This window comes from Staurois parvus, unplaced genomic scaffold (assembly GCF_062004578.1).
Source record: "Staurois parvus isolate SC_StPar_1 unplaced genomic scaffold, SC_StPar_1.0 ptg000449l, whole genome shotgun sequence".
NCBI lineage: Eukaryota > Metazoa > Chordata > Amphibia > Anura > Ranidae > Staurois > Staurois parvus.
Window position 1 is genome coordinate 5,277,410 of NW_028318245.1, and position 17,788 is coordinate 5,295,197.

Consider the following 17,788-nt stretch of genomic DNA (forward strand, 5'->3'; position numbering starts at 1 on the left):
GGGCCGTAATGACTTGTCCTTCTTCTCTACGAAGAACAGCCCGGCGCCGGCTGGGGATGAGGATGGACGAATAAATCCCTTCCGAAGGTTTTCGTCAATATATTCCCTTAGTACTCCCGATTCCGTTTCAGACAAAGGAAAGATACGGCCGAACAAGATCTCAGACCCGGGTAGGAGGTCTATGGGGCAATCGTAGGAACGGTGCGGAGGAAGAATGTCAGCTCCTCACTTACTGAACACGTCTAAGAAGTCATGGTAGGCCGGAGGAATAACCTGGGATAGATTGGTGTCGCCATCCAAGCACAGGAGGAACCGGGGAACCACGGATCCTGTGACGTGGCAGTGACTCAAACAGTAAGGCGACCGAAATTGAATGGTTCCCTTTTCCCAGTCAATCTGGGGGTTATGGGCCCGCAGCCAAGGGAGCCCCAGAATGACTGGAAAAAGGGGAGATGCGATGGCATCCAAACGGAGGAACTCCTGGTGATGGTCTGCCATTGTGGTGAAAATGGGTGGTGTCTCCTGGTCCACCACCCCTGATTTTATACTGGACCCATCTGCCAAGAAGATGTTGAACCCCCTTTCTTTGGTCTGGAGAGGGATTTTTTGCCGGTGGGCAAAAGTCAGATCGATAAAACAACTACAGGCTCCTGAGTCAACGATTGCGGTCACCGACAATGTTCCTCCGGGGAGCTGTAAAGACACAGGTATGGCCAGGTAACTTGACTGATCATCCCTTCCTGCAGGTAAAGTAAAAGAAAAGGACGTGGACTTACTCATTTTTGCAGGACAGGAGCGCACCTGGTGACCAGCTTCCCCGCAGTACAGACATAGGTTCTGTGATCGTCTCCTCTGACGTTCCTCGACCGATAAGTGGGAACGGGCCAGTCCCAGTTGCATTGGTTCCGGGTTGTCCCCTGATTCCGTGCTTCGCAGATGGCTCCCTGGGGCTGGAGCTGTGTCCCTTGGTGGAATCCATGCCACCCTTTGACCCTGGCTGCTCCTTTCCAGCCAACGTTCCCTTAGTCTTCGGTCAATTTGAATGGCTAACTCAATCAGTTTTTCCAGGGAGTCAGGTAGGCCTACTCGTGCCAGTTCGTCTTTGAGAGACTCAGATAGCCCGATGCGGAACTGGTGACATAAGGCCGCATCGTTCCATCTGGTGTCTCCCATGCAACACCTAAAATCGGACGCGTATTCTTCGGCTGTCCGGCGCCCTTGCCGTAGAGAGTATAGGGTAGCCTCTGCGGAAGCAGCCCGCTGAGGGTCGTCATATCAAAACAGCCATGGCCTGAAAGAACTCGGTCACGGAGTCAAGATGGGGGTCGTGCTTCTCCATCAGGCGGTGAGCCCAATCCTGGGGCTCATCCTGAAGGAGAGAGACTATAAACCCCACCTTTACGGTCTCGGTGGTGAACGTGCGGGGCTGCAAGTCGAAATACAGGGTGCAAGCATTCCGGAAGGCTCGGAAGCGGCTCCGGTCACCACGGAATCGCTCCGGCAGGGGAACACGGGGTTCAGGAGCTAGGGATGTGGCAACCGCTCCAGATGCCGGGGCAGCGGGAGGTTCTGCAGATGGAGGACTCTGAGCAGGGGGAGTCAGGGGGGCTAACGACTCCATGCGGTCCTCCAGTCGGGCGCAGCGACTGTGGAAATTCTGGAAAGCCTGGGTCAAAGTTGCCAGGTGCTGGCAAATATCCTCTAGGGACGCCGGTCCACTTCCTGGCTCTGTCATGGCTGCAAGGTACTGTTATGATCCGCCAGGTGGTGCCTCAGGCTGCCAACTGACAGACCTACCCAGAGCATGGGGTCTAAGCCCGGGCTGTGCTTTCACCAGGGCCCCTGATGGTGGGGATGGACTTGAAACAGTCCCGGACCAGGTCACGACCTCTGAGCAGGCCCACCAGTGGCTGAGGAGACCTCCGGGGACGTATGCAGGTACCAGAGAGCCAGATGTGAAGCGGATGGCGGCCCCAGCAGGTTAGTAACGGATCGTGGTCCCGTGGGGGTAAGCTAGGTACAGAATCGGCGGGCAAAGAGTAGTCGGGTCACACGCAGGGTCAGCAGGGTAAGTCAGTCCGTAGAATGGTCAGGGCAATCCGGGTCAATCACAGGAGCAGGCAGAGTAGTCAGGGCAATCCGGGTCAATCACAGGAGCAGGCAGCGTAGTCAGGGCAATCCGGGTCAATCACAGGGGCAGGCAGCGTAGTCAGGGTCAAACAGGGTCACTAGACGGGTGCAGGAATTCTGAATCACAGAAAGACCTTGCGGCAATTACTGACAGTGCAGGGCATCTTTAAATAGTGCGCCCTGCACTGTCATTGGCCGCCCAGGACGCGCCCCCGGGCTGTCATTGGCCGCCCGAGGCGCGCCCGCGGCTTCCACTGTGCATGCGCGGCGTCCTGTCATCCCCGGTGCCTGGTGCCTGTGTCCCGGCGTGAGCCGTCGCCAGCGCGCATGCGCCGGCCGACGGGACGCCGCGATCCCTGACAGGTAGGTTCTCAAGGATCTAGAAAAGTGGATTTCCAACAACCTATATAAGTGGATTCCCAAGGGTCTAGATAAGTGGATTCCCAAGGGTCTAGATAAGTGGATTCCATAGGATCTAGATAAGTGGATTTCCAAGGATCTAAGTGGGTAGGTTCTCAAGTATCTAGTTACATGGATTCCCAAGGATCTAGATAAGTGGATTCCCAAGGGTCTAGATAAGTGGATTGCTGAAGATTTAGATAAGTGGATTCCTGAGGATCTAGGTGGGGAGGTTCTCAAGGATCTAGAAAAGTGGATTTCCAACAATCTATATAAGTGGATTCCCAAGGGTCTAGATAAGTGGATTCCATAGGATCTAGATAAGTGGATTTCCAAGGATATAAGTGGGTAGGTTCTCAAGTATCTAGTTACATGGATTCCCAAGGGTCTAGATAAGTGGTTTGCTGAAGATTTAGATAGGTGGATTCCTGAGGATCTAGGTGAGTAGGTTCCCAAGGATCTAGGAAAGTGGATTTCTAATGATCTATATAAGTGGATTCCCAAGGGTCTAGATAAGTGGATTCCCAAAGGTCTAGATAAGTGGATTCCATAGAATCTAGATAAGTGGATTCCATAGGATCTAGATAAGTGGATTTCCAAGGATCTAAGTGGGTAAGTTTTCAAGGATCTAGATGCTACAGGAAGTGAAAGGAAATCTCTACAAAGTGAGGAAAATTGTAGACACCTGTCACCGGAAAAAGTATCCCCACTGGAAGATTTCCCTTGTTCTAGTGGTAGCCAGGGGCGGACTGACCATTTGGGAACTCCGGCACTGCCTGAGGGCCCAGGATCAGTACGGGGCCCCATGAGATGCCCCTGTTACCTTTCATAGGCTTTTTTGGGTGTGGTTTGACTGTGGGCAAGGATACAGGGGCCCCATAAGTTGTCAGTCCACCCCTGGTGGTAGCTTAACATTTTGGATAGACAGTGGTCACTAGGAAAAATCTCCCTAACGGGGACACAGAGACGTAATATGTGAGAGTAAGGGCGCCACACTGATGGTCACAGTCCAAAAATGACTTTTATTGAATAATTAGGGAATCAAGCAAACAAGCACCTTTCAGAGGTTCAAATACGCTGCAGACTTGCCGGTGGCCACGCCTGAGACTTGCTGGTGGCCACGCCTCAGACTTGCTAGTGGCCATGGTGCAAAACCTTCTGGTGTTACTACCCATTACTCAAATTCCACCAACTCCAGGCACTTTTGAGGATACATAATATATAAGCCCTGATGGAAGGGAGTGTTCAATCCCCTGAAACGTATTGACTCTGTTATTTCCCTAACTATGCAATGGAAAACGTTTTTGGAATCTATGACCATTGATGTGGTGCCTATACTACTTCTCGCATATTTGGACCCCCTCTACCATGCTGGTGCTGGTAAACAGGCGTAGCCTCAGTGAAGCAAATCAGCTTATTCAATGAGATGGCCATTCACAACACTGGATAATAACAAATAAATATGGAATAAATAAATAATATGAAATATAAATAATATAGAATAAATATAAATATTGAAGATCAGCAGCGCTACTTATGTTGTGATACAAACCGAATATTACCATAAAATAAAACAATAAAATTGACATCACTTCACGGAAATTTCTTCAGAAAATTCATAAATAAAGTGCAACTTGCAAAACGAAGCAGTCTCTGGGTACAATATAAAGCTTCCAAATAACACCCACTCTCCACTCAGCACCGCCAGATAGGATCAGACCATGTACAGGATCAAATAACAAAGAAAGGACTAATTGCATAAAACCATCAATATTTATTTAATCACTTCCAGTCTGGACACTTTCTCCCCCTTCCAGTCCAGGCCAATTTTCAGATTTCAGCGCTATCACACTTTGAATGACAATTGCGTGGTCATGCAACACTACCCATATCAATTTTTTTAGCTTTTTTTGAGACAAATAAAACTTTATTTTGGTGGTATTCATTTACCACTGGGATTTTACTTTTTTTCCCATATAAATGAAAAAGTCCAAACATTTAAAAAAAAAAAAAAAAAAAGTGATTTTTTTTATAAAATGTTGCAAATAAATAATATTTATTCATGAATCTTGGTCAAAATGTATTCAGCTATCTTTTTAGTAAAAAAAAAAACCAAATTAGTTTATAAACAAAAATTATAATTTTTCAAAAATGTTTTTTACATTTTCTTTTTTAATATTATTATTTATGTTTTTTTTTTACATGTTGTCACCCTAGCAGTACAGTGTCACCATAGGAAGATTCACTGACACTAAAGAGGATTTATTATTTATACATAGTGACACCGTACTACTTGTGGGGGGTGATGAAGATTTTTGTTTTCTTTTTTTTTTTTTTTTTTTTACACTGATTGCTTTTACACCAATAAAGGCTTTAAAAGCAATAATTTCTCCTTCTCTCTGGCTGCATTCCTGCAGCCATTGAGAAATAATGTGAGAGCTGTGATTGGTCATAGTTTGTCACATGGTACAAGGCTGCTGCGAATGGCTCTGTACCATGTGATCTCTGTGATCATTCACAGATTTCACATGTAGTAAGCAATGATGTCAGAAGTGACATCTTGCTTATTACTATTCATATGATCACTGATTGGCCACACAGGAGGTCCCATACAGCGATCGATGTTCCTCCGGACACAGCAGGCACTGGATCGCGGTGCTGCGCACTCCCAGGGAGCGTGCACAGGCAGGGAATGCGGAGGCCATTTATATACATGGGCCAGACGGGAAGTGGTTAAAGAAGAACTCCGGGATAGGCAAAAAAATAAATAAATAAATCACCCATTAGTACACGCCCTACACAAAACAATTAAATTTTGAAAATCCTTAACATTTAGGAGAAAAGTCTAATTGAATTTTCATGACCTCATCCCTGTACTTCATCTGCTCTGCCAAGGAGAAGGTGTAACAGCAAGGATGGCATCATATCCTCTCTTGTCTCTCTGCAGTAAAAGGAAACTACAGTTCCCATCATCGTAGTGAATGTGGGTGGGTACACTAGGCCTGTACATGCTGAATGTGTCTGAGAGTCTCAGTCCGCCCACCACTGCAAGTTGGGCTGATTGAGGAAGAACTACAGAAGGGATGTGCCAAGACCGGTGGCTGGAGGAATAGGAGGCATAGCAGCCACCGGTCTTACAAACAGGAAACCAAAGAGAATGAAAGCTTTGATATGAAAATGAATGAGTAACTACTGAGTGAAGCAGAAGATGGATGACATATTCAGTGAAGGTAGGAAATCAGCAACAAGGATATGTAAAGAAGTTTTTGCCCGGGGTTCTGCTTTAAAAAACAAACATGGTGCACTCACATTTAAAAGTGCCTTACATAAACCGGCACTAGTATTGATTTCCCGTCCTAAGGGAGTGCCACTGCTCCACTTCAATCTTCAGGGAGACGGCGTGTATTCCAGTACAAAGCTGGAAGCTCCGAAGTGTCATCACCAATGATTGAACCACGCTCCAATGCGTTTCGTCCATCACAACATCCTCAGGAGTCCTTGGTTAATAGGCAGTGTCTGGCTCCATTCTCAGGTCCAAGATCGCCACTTGACAATTAGCCACTAAAGCTGCAGCTGAATCGGATTCTTGGACCACCCTTTACCGGGGATGTCTACAACAACACTTAATTCTGCTTTGCCCTTTTGTTCTTCACACCATCAGTATTTATGTAAAAAAAAAAATGGTGCACTCACATTGAAAAGTGCCTTAAATAAACCGGCACAAGTGTTATCGTTTTCCCTTCTAGGGTAAGTGCCACTGCTGCACCTTGATCTTTAGGGAGACGCATGTGTTCCATTCGAAAGCTGGAAGCCTAGTGCCAGATGTGACATCACTGATGGTTAAAACATACTACAACGCGTTTCATCCATCACAATGTCCTCAGGCGGAACTGAGCTGCTACTGTCTCCGCTACCAACCTTCGAACCCATGGCTTGAGCCACTTCTTTAGTAAGTGACTTGGAGCAGCTATAAAACGTCTTTCTCTGCAAGATCTTCTATCCTCTGCACTCACAGCCTCTGCGGCTCTTCAGCTTCATCCGCAGTCTTTACCTCACCTCTGCTGCACCCATAGCCTCTGTTCCTCCTCGGCTGCACCCACAGCCTTCACAGCATCCGCAGTCTCTGCTTCCCTTGCATAAAAAAAAGCATAGCGCTTAAAAAAAATTATTAATTGAACACTTTAAGTGCAAAAAGTCCCGACATAAAGTCCAAAGAGAGATAATGAACATCTCAAATGTACCCAAAAAGACAGACGTGAGTGTTAGCTGTCCACATCATCACTCGGGAGTATACAGAGGTTCTTACCGGAGCATATTGACCCTCAACCCATAGAGTGGTCAACTAGCGCTTATGAATACATCCAAGATTATACAGCTTCCATGGGATATAATCCCCACATAGTCAGCAGGGCTGCTCACTTCACTTCCTGGCACGCACTCCACATCAGCAATTCCAAAGTGTCCAGTTTCCAAACACATTGCTCACATAGAAGGCAAACATAACAGCACTGGCATATGAATAAAATATACTGAATTCAATGAAGTCCAAACAAATCACCAACAAATGGCCATGGCCCAGGCGCCCTAGCGTGATGATGTCACACATCCCGTAACTCCTCCCTACACGTTTTGTCATATGGTGACGTTGTCAGTGGCACCTTTTACAGCTTGCAAAGCTGAAACCTCAGGCCTCACAATGCCCAGAGTTCCAGCTGCATCATCTCAGCCCCCGCAGTCCCCACTAAATCACCCTCCGAAGAGCCACCTTAAAGTGGAGTTCCACCTAAAAAGGAAAGTTCCGCTTTAAAGATTGGTTCCCCCGCTCCCCATTAAGGATTGGCACCTTTGGAGAGCAGGGGGGGGGGAACGGGTACCCGAATTTGACAGGTACCCGCTCCCACTTCCGCTGCGATCGCCTAGGCGATCGGAATCGGAAGTTGTCCTCCTACCCTCCCTCTCCGAAGTCTTGTGGGACGCGTGACAGGTCCCAGAAGATGACGGGGCCATTCTGGAAGCACAGCGCTACTCGCGCATAAGCAGTGTACACCGGGCTGTAAAGCTGTCACAGCCGGGTGCCCACACTGAAGATGCCGGCCTCCTGGAATCCAGGATGGCCGGTGAAACGGGCTGCGGTGGGGGCAACGCGGGATCGTGGTACAGTTTTTGTAGCTGCTGACATTTATTTTTTTACAGAGTGAGTGGAACTCCGCTTAAAGTATCTTTTGAGAGATCAGCAGTTAGGTCAAAACTCCCATAGGGGGTTCCCTGGCAGGACACCAGCCGCTGCCTAGGGTAGTTGTGCCAAGGAGCTGGGTCCACATCCAAGTTTGTGATGGTCATGGTGTAGCTAGTTGTAGTAGTCACATTCAACTGGAACTGTTTTGTAACATGAAAGACATTTCGTAGCCTCTCCAAGGCACTTGCTAAAGAAGCGGCTTGGAGAATCTACGACATTCCAGAACAAATCCATAAATCCATCAGAATGTGACTGACCACTACTAGAGAAAGTTTTTTTTCTTCATCGTATTTTTGCCAACTATAATTGTCTTACTATTTCATATCTGTCATTTTAAATAAAATAATGTTTTTTAAAACAATTTTAAATGTATCTTCTTCTTTTTTTAGTATAGTCATAGTTGTGTAGTATAGAAAATGAAGGCAGCAATAAACCCAAAAGCAAAAATGATATATGTTGCAGCTTACCAATCATTAGATGTGGTGGCTGCATTAGTTTTCTTTTTCACCTGGTGATCTGGCCCAGTAACACACCTCCTGTATTAGAGCGCTCCCCACTCTGGATGAAGGAGCAACAGAGACACCTTTGGACTGCAGCATTGTAGGTCTGGGGGGGGGGCGGAGTGTTAGATGTACTAGCAGATTTAATAACACTAACATATTGAATCCAAACTCCACCAAACACCTTATAATCAGTTACAGCAAAATTTTGGAATAAAGGTTTTACATAAATAATAAAAAAAAGGGCTGATGAGCTTAAGCACCCTTATCAGCAGTAAATGGTTTGTCTCAACCCTTCAGGCTTCTACATTAACAGGAGAGCTTGTACTGTTGAAAAGCAAAAGATGTTCTGGCCAGATCACTAGGTGAAAATCTATTATTTATTTAAGGTACTTATATAGCAATGTCAATTTACGCAGCACTTTACATATATGTTGTACATTAACATCAACAATCCCTAACCCTCAAGGGCCATACAATCTAAGGTCCCTAACTCACATTCATACATACACAGGACAATTTAGACAGGAGCCAATTCACCTACCAGCATGTCTTTGGAGTGTGGGAGGAAACTGGAGTACCTGAAGGAAACCCACACAGGCACAGGGAGAACATGCAAACTCCAGGCAGGTAGTGCCATGGTTGGGATTTGAACCAACGACCCGAATACTGCAAGCCAGAAGTGCTAACCACGTAGCCACTGTGCTGCCCATGAAATAAAAAGAAAGTCTAAAAAAATATTATACATCCATGCCATCCAAGGATTGGTAAGCTGCCATAAATGTTTGCTTTTGGCTTTAATACAGCTTTGTGGGCCATTAAGAAGAAGTCCAACAACTGGGAAACATTGAAGGCTGTAGATTCACTACTCTACACAAAGCAGAAGTCTCACTTCTGCCCATTGAAATGCACAGACAGGAAGTGATGTCATACAAGCAGGAAATTATGTAACAGAGAATCAGGAAGGGATGTAAGGTAGAGATGGAAAGTTCCGGGTGAGAGGTGAGTTGGGAGGAAGTAGAGAGGAGACATTGCTGGAACTGGCAGCAGAGGAGGTAATAAGGTCTTATTGATTTACACCCAGTAACCCCCCCCCATCATGTCCGTCCTCTTCCTCCATAGTCACCGTGAGGGCTTTCATCTCCAGCAGATGATTTCTTTTTCTCTATATGTATTTCTAATGAATATGTACAGCCATTTATACAAATGTACATTTACAGATGAGATCATAAATATAGAACAATTTCTCCAAGTTTTATTCCAGAGCCTCTGGTTTAAAGACCGGATACATCCTAAAAATAGAACCATTTATCCAACCGTCCATCCGGAGCCTCTGGTTTATAGACCGGATACGTCCTAAATATAGAACCATTTATCCAACCGTCCATCCGGAGCCTCTGGTTTATAGACCGGATACATCCTAAATATAGAACCATTTATCCAACCGTCCATCCAGAGCCTCTGGTTTATAGACCGGATACGTCCTAAATATAGAACCATTTATCCAACCGTCCATCCAGAGCCTCTGGTTTATAGACCGGATACGTCCTAAATATAGAACCATTTATCCAACCGTCCATCCAGAGCCTCTGGTTTATAGACTGGATACATCCTAAAATAGGCAAAAATCACAACATGATATGATAACAATGGACATCACTGTGGGACATTATTCATCCAAGTACAGTGCAGATAATTATCAGTTTTTTTTTAGTCCATCTATTGTCTGTATAGATCACATGACCAGCACAATGAGACTGGACAAAGACCAAAGTCAAATAACTGAGTATATATTGAACCTCACCCTGGAGATCATCTACCTGCTGACCGGAGAGGTGAGGAGGATTCTGGGAGGTCACATGACATCACTCATATCTCTATTAATAAAACACAGACCTGACCAGAGAGGTGAGGAGGATTCTGGAAGTTTTGTAGCTAATAACTATCAGTGTCTTTTTACGCAGGTGTATGAGGAGCAGATGAAGGCATCTGGAGAGCGATTGACACCCAGCAGCCAACTCCTTGGATCATCTCCCATCACAGTGCCTCTACTTCATTCCCTGACTCCTGTGACAAACAACTTCAAGAAGATTCTAGTGGTCACCCAGAAGATCATTGATCTGCTTACAGGAGAGGTGAGCGGTGCCGTGAATTCTGGGACATTCTCCAGTAACAGACAAGGGATGTGTCTGGATGGTGACTGTATCATTGTGTGTGTCAGGTTCCTATAAGGTGTCAGGATGTCACTGTCTATTTCTCCATGGAGGAGTGGGAGTATTTAGAAGGACACAAGGACCTCTACAAGGACGTCATGATGGACAATCAGCCGCCCCTCACATCACCGGGTAAGAGGAGACTTTATTGTAAAGGAGAGAGCAGTACGGAGGGTCCACCTAGATCCCCCATCATCTGATAAACACATAGAAACAATGGATTCAGTCAGTGTGTGTGTTTCCTACAGATAAATCCAGTAATGGGAACCCACCAGAGAGATGTCCCCGTCCTCTGTATTCCCGGGATTCCACACAGGAAGATCACACCATTCCTCACCATCATCAGGTAGATGGATCCAGTAATGGGAACCCACCAGAGAGATGTCCCCGTCCTCTGTATTCCTGGGATTCCACACAGGAAGATCACACCATCCCCCACCATTCTCAGGTAGGTGGGACTGATTGCCTAGGTCTTAAAACTCTAAACTGTATAGGATTATACTTGTTTATGTGACTTTCTGTTATTAGACAGATTAAAGATGATATTTTATGTCATTTTGTGAGCGTAGGGGAAGGCAACAATCAATGTAAAAGCTGAGGTTAAAAAGGAACAGCAGGATGTGATTGGTGATCAGAGGTCTACAGAGAAGGTTGGGATGGTGATGGAAGCTAAGAAAGAGGAACCTTCTGGAGATATCAGCACAGGTAAGTAATAAGCAATAAGTATGGTAAGGGTTATTACCACCAGTCCTCCTGTATGGGGCTCGGGCCAGCAAGGGGGCTCTGTCAGCTGCGTGAATAGGATGTGGGCAGGGAGGGTGATCGGAATGGCGGGGGGAGGGGCAATTACTGGAACCAATCCCCTGTATGGTTCTCTACAGCAGCTGAAAACTGGCCTCTTCCCCTCTCCCTCCCTCTGGCTTTCAGCTGCTGCAGAGAGAGACGTACAGGGGATCGGTTCCAGTAGTTGCACCTCCGCCACTCCCATCACCCTCTCTGTGCACCACAAGTGTCCCCCTTGTGTGGCCCCACCCCCTTTCCTTCCCACTGGCAGCTGCAAGCACACAATAAGGTCCTTCAGGATGGAGTGTGGGGGAAGGGTGCGGTGAATATGTCACATTTACCAGCCCCTTCCTTTCCTGAATGAGCACAAATCAGTGTTGATCACTCACTGTGTTCATTCATAACTAAAGCATAGTAAACAGGGGGTTTTTTCCTTTCTTTTTTTTGGGTGGGGGCTGTCAGGTTGGCTATATGAGGCCCTGTGGTTGTTAAATATGTCACATTTACCAGCCTCTTCCTTTCCTGAATGAACACAAAGAGAGATCAGTGCCTATCACTCATAGTGTTCATTCATAATCTTTTCATGTTCAGAGTGCATAGTAAACTGTGTTTTTAGGGGAGCAGGGGCCTTTCAGGTTGGCTGCATGGGGCCCCAAAGTTTCTAGCAGCATGCTGTCCATAGCTTCTAGCAGGGGGCTGTCAGGTTGGCTATATGGGGCTCCGAGGTTTCTAAATATGTCACATTTACCAGCCCCTTCCTTTTCTGAATAAGCACAATGAGTGATCAGTACCGATCACTTACTGTGTTCATTCATAACTGAAGCATAGTAAACTGTTTTTTCTTTTTTGGGTGGGGCCTGTCAGGTTGGCTGTATGGGGTCCCGGGGGTTCTAAATATGTCACATTTATCAGCCCCTTCCTTTTCTGAATGAGCACAATGAGTGATCAGTACCGATCATTGTGTTCATTCATAACTGAAGCATAGTAAACAGTTGTTTTATTTTTGGGTGGGGGCTGTCAGGTTGGCTGTATGGAGCCCTGTGGTTTCTAAATATGTCACATTTACCAGCCTCTTCCTTTCCTGAATAAACACAAAGAGAGATCAGTGCCTATCACTCACTGTGTTCATTCATAATCTTTTCATGTTCAGAGTGCATAGTAAACTGTGTTTTTGGGGAAGGGGGGCCTGTCAGGTTGGCTGTATGGGGCCCCATAGTTTCTAGCAGGGGGCTGTCAGGTTGGCTGTATGGGGCCCCATAGTTTCTGGCAGTATGCTAAGAGCAGAGGAACGAGGCAGCAGACAGAAATCACACTTAGTACTCTGGATTGCAAGCAAGTGTTGCTGGGACACAACGCGTCTGAGAAACATCAGAAAAATTGTATATAACCCATGAGGGTAAAGTCTGAATCTTTCTGTTCCCACCAGGTGGACACGAGGTTGAGGAGACGTTGTGGAGATGTTCTCCTGATGACATCATTGCGGCATTCTCTCCAGGAGCAGACCCCATCGTGTCAAATATGCATAGCAAACTTGGCCATCCAGACAGGTCAACTAGTCTCTCAACTCCTACCCAATTGGAAACCATTACCCCAAATCTCTACCCAACATTGGTGGACCTTCACAGGTCAACGTGGTCTTCAGCTCCATCTAGTTCTGAAGGACCTTCCGATAATCCCCGCACCGTTCCACAAAACCACGAGAGATTTCCCTGTTCTAAATGCAACAAGAATTTTCGAAGGAAGACGCACCTCCTTAGGCACCTGCGTCACCACACTGGCGCGCGGCCCTTTTTATGCTCGGTGTGCGGGAAGTGTTTTAAGGAGAAAATTGTCCTCCTGACACACCAGAAGACCCACACGGACGATAAGCCGTACACTTGCGCGGAGTGCGGGAAATGCTTTAAGCGGAAGGACGCCCTTGTTGTGCACCAGCGAACCCACGCGGGCGGAGCGCTGTACACGTGTGCGGCATGCGGGAAGTGTTACACTCGGAAGGACACTCTCCAGGCGCACCAGAGAACTCACTCAAGCGAAAAGCCATACACATGTACAGTGTGCGGGAAGGGTTTCACACGGAAAGGAACGCTTACTGGTCACCAGCGGATCCACACGGGTGAGCACCCGTTTTCTTGTCCGGAGTGCGGGAAAGGTTTTGCGCATAAATTTCGCCTCAAGCAGCACCTGCAGTTTCACATAGACGAGAATTCCCTGTCGTGCTTGGAGTGCACGCAGTCCTTCAAAACAAATTTCGAGCTGCGGGTTCATCGGAGAGTTCACAGCGGCGAGCGGGTTTTCTCCTGCTCAGAGTGCGGTTACATATGCCTAACCAAGTCGCAGCTCCTTATACACAGGAGGGCCCACACCGGCGAGAAGCCCTTCTCCTGTTCTGAGTGCGGGAAATGTTTTGCCTATAAAGGAAATCTCAGCACCCATTTTAAATGCCACACCGGGGAGAAGTCTTTTACCTGCCCAGAGTGCGGGAAAGGTTTCACCCAGAAGGGACAGCTGCTTATTCACCAGAAAAGTCACATGGCGGAGAGCCCCGTCGCCTGTTTGGAGTGTGGGAAAGCATTCAAATCCAGATGTTACCAGAGGTTACACACCGGCGAGACTATCTTTTCATGTTCAGAGTGCGGGAAATCCTTTCTAAAGAAGTCCCAGCTTACGGGACACCAGAGGAGCCACACCGGTGAGAAACCCTTTTCCTGTTCGCAGTGCGGCAGATCTTTCTCGCATAAGAGACACCTCGATGCTCATATGAAGTCATTTTCCTGCCTGAAGAGCGGAAAATGTTTAACACAGGCAGCCAATCTTATGCAACACCAGCAAAGGCACGCCCACTGACAACAGGGACTTGAGTCTTGTGATTTGTTGTATCCGTGTAATGGCTGCAGTATCAAGACCAGGTTCTGCCACCACACCCACCGAAGGCAAAAATGCACCCCGTAATGGTTTCAGCAGCACAGGTTGCAGGTCCTGTTCTTGATGCACCCCCCTCCTGCTGAAGCTCCTGTGGTGACCATCTCCTCTGCCTACCCCTTGGCTCAGCCATGAACATCTGTATGATGAAGATGAGAATCTCATCCGTCCCTGTGCCAAGTTCCCGGGTCTGTACGCCTTCTGTGCCCATTATGAGGGGGTCCCACCGTTCCTGTGCTGAGTTCCCGGGTCTGTATACGTTCTTTGCCCATTATGAGGGGTTCCCACCATCCCTTTGCTGAGTTCCTGGGTCTGTACCCCCGCTGTGCCCATTATGAGGGGTTCCCACCATCCCGGTGCTAAGTTCCTGGGTCTGTACACCCGCTGTGCCCTTTGAGGGGTTCCCACCATCCCTGTGCTGAGTTCCTGGGTCTGCATACCCGCTGTGCCTATTATGAGCGTCCCTGTGCTGAGTTCCCGGGTCTATACACCTGCTGTGCCCGTTATGAGGGGTTCCCACCATCCCTGTGCTGAGTTCCCGGGTCTGTACACCTGCTGTGCCCGTTATGAGGGGTTCCCACCATCCCTGTGATTAATTCCTGTCTATACACCCACTGTGCCCATTATGAGGGGTTCCCACCATACCTGTGCCGAGTTCCCGGGTCTCTGCGCCCACTGTGCCCATTATGAGAGGTTCCCACCATCCCTGTGCTGAGTTCCCGGGTCTGTACACCTGCTGTGCCCGTTATGAGGGGTTCCCACCATCCCTGTGATTAATTCCTGTCTATACACCCACTGTGCCCATTATGAGGGGTTCCCACCATCCCTTTGCCAAGTTCCCGGGTCTCTGCGCCCACTGTGCCCATTATGAGAGGTTCCCACCATCCCTGTGCTGAGTTCCCGGGTCTGTACACCTGCTGTGCCCGTTATGAGGGGTTCCCACCATCCCTGTGATTAATTCCTGTCTATACACCCACTGTGCCCATTATGAGGGGTTCCCACCATACCTGTGCCGAGTTCCCGGGTCTCTGCGCCCACTGTGCCCATTATGAGAGGTTCCCATCATCCCTGTGCTGAGTTCCCGGGTCTGTACACCTGCTGTGCCCGTTATGAGGGGTTCCCACCATCCCTGTGATTAATTCCTGTCTATACACCCACTGTGCCCATTATGAGAGGTTCCCACCATCCCTGTGCTGAGTTCCCAGATCTGTACACTCGCTGTGCCCATTATGAGAGGTTTCCACCATCCCTGTACTGAGTTCCCAGGTCTGCATACCCGCTGTGCCTATTATGAGCGTCCCTGTGCTGAGTTCCCGGGTCTGTACACCCGTGGTGCCCATTATGAGGGGGTTCACACCATCCCTGTGCTGAGTTCCCGGGTCTGTACACCCGCTGTGCCCATTATGAGGGGGTTCCCACCATCCCTGTGCTGAGTTCCGGGGTCTGTACACCCACTGTGCCCCTTATGAGGGGGTTCCCACCACCCCTGTGCTGAGTTCCCGGGTCTGTACGCTCGCTGTGCCCATTATGACAGACCATTGTAAGGCTTCAAAAACAAAACAAATCCATCAGAGAGTTAGCAGCAACATTAGGAGTGGCCAAATCAGCAGATTGGTCCATTCAGAGGAAAGAAGAACGCACTGGTGAGCTCAGCAACATAAAACAACATCCAGACACGTGAAGGACACTCTTCAGGAGGTGGGCGTATCATTGTCAAAGTCTACAATCAAGAGGAGACTTCACAAGAGTAAATACAGAGGGTTCACCCCCAGGTGCAAACCATTCACAAGCCTGAAGAATAGAAAATCCAGATTAGACTTTGCTAAAAAAAAATATCTAAAAAATCCAGACCAGTTCTGGAAAAGCATTCTTTGGACAGATGAAGCTAAGATGAATCTGTACCAGAATGACGGGAAGAAAAAAGTGTGGAGAAGGCTTGGAACAGCTCATGATCCAAAGCACACAACGTCATCTGTAAAACATGGTGGAAGCAGAGTGATGGCATGGGCATGCATGGCACCGGGTCATTGGTGGTTATTGATCATGTGACAGAAGCAGATTAATTCTGCCGTGTTTACAGATCTACTGTCAGCCAAACGCAGCAAAGGTGATTGGACGGTGCTTCACAGTACACATGGACAATTATCCAAAACACACTGCAAAAGCAACCCAGGAGCGTTTGAAGGAAAAGAAGTGGAATATTCTGCAATGGCTGAGTCCATCACCTGATCTCAACCCAACTGAGCATGCATTTCACTTGCTGAAGGCAAAACTAAAGGCAGAAAGACCCACAAAGAACAACTGAAGACAGCTGCAGTTAGAGCCTGACAAAGCAACAGAAAGGAGGAAACCCAGTCTTTGGTCATGTCCATGGTTCCAGACTTCAGGCAAAGCATCAGAAAGGAGGAAACCCAGTCTTTTGTCATGCCCATGGGTTCCAGACTTCAGGAAAAGCATCAGAAAGGAGGAAACACAGTCTTTGGTTACGTCCATGGGTTCCAGACTTCAGGCAAAGCATCAGAAAGGAGGAAACACAGTCTTTGGTTACGTCCATGGGTTCCAGACTTCAGGCAAAGCATCAGAAAGGAGGAAACACAGTCTTTGGTTACGTCCATGGGTTCCAGACTTCAGGCAAAGCATCAGAAAGGAGGAAACACAGTCTTTGGTTACGTCCATGGGTTCCAGACTTCAGGCAAAGCATCAGAAAGGAGGAAACACAGTCTTTGGTCACGTCCATTGGTTCCAGACTTCAGGCAAAGCATCAGAAAGGAGGAAACACAGTCTTTGTTCACGTCCATTGGTTCCAGACTTCAGGCAAAGCATCAGAAAGGAGGAAACACAGTCTTTGGTCACGTCCATGGGTTCCAGACTTCAGGCAAAGCATCAGAAAGGAGGAAACACAGTCTTTGGTCACTTCCATGGGTTCCAGACTTCAGGCAAAGCATCAGAAAGGAGGAAACACAGTCTTTGGTCACGTCCATGGGTTCCAGACTTCAGGCAAAGCATCAGAAAGGAGGAAACACAGTCTTTGGTCACGTCCATGGGTTCCAGACTTCAGGCAAAGCATCAGAAAGGAGGAAACACAGTCTTTGGTCACGTCCATGGGTTCCAGACTTCAGGCAAAGCTTCAGAAAGGAGGAAACACAGTCTTTGGTCACGTCCATGGGTTCCAGACTTCAGGCAAAGCATCAGAAAGGAGGAAACCCAGTCTTTGGTCACGCCTATTGGTTCCAGACTTCAGACAAAGCATCAGAAAGGAAGAAACCCAGTCTTTGGTCACATCCATGGGTTGCAGACTTCAGGCAAAGCATCAGAAAGGAGGAAACCCAGTCTTTGGTCATGCCCATGGGTTACAGACTTCAGACAGTTATTGCCAGTAAAGGATTCTCAACAAAATATTACAAATGAACATTTTATTTATGATTATATTCATGTTGTCCAATTACACTTGAGCTCTTGAAAATGGAGGGACTGTGTAAAAAAATGGTTGCAGTTCCTACAATTTTTATACTTGATATTTATGTTCAACCTCTTGAATTAAAGCTGAAAGTCTGCACTTCAGGTTCATTTGGATTGTTTCGTTTTAATTTACTCTGGTGGCTTACAGA

General features: G+C 47.4%; 1 protein-coding gene across 1 annotated transcript in view; it reads left to right on the forward strand.

The window, feature by feature from the left end:
* The window catches only part of LOC149453434 (uncharacterized), a 52,278-nt gene that overhangs the window by 19,097 nt on the left and 15,393 nt on the right, over positions 1-17,788 (forward strand). The window contains exons 7-9 of the mRNA XM_089688645.1: positions 10,727-10,926; positions 11,048-11,183; positions 12,688-14,102. Coding sequence (XP_089544771.1) covers positions 10,727-10,926; positions 11,048-11,183; positions 12,688-14,102 — 1,751 coding nt within the window. The remainder of the gene's footprint in view (positions 1-10,726; positions 10,927-11,047; positions 11,184-12,687; positions 14,103-17,788) is intronic.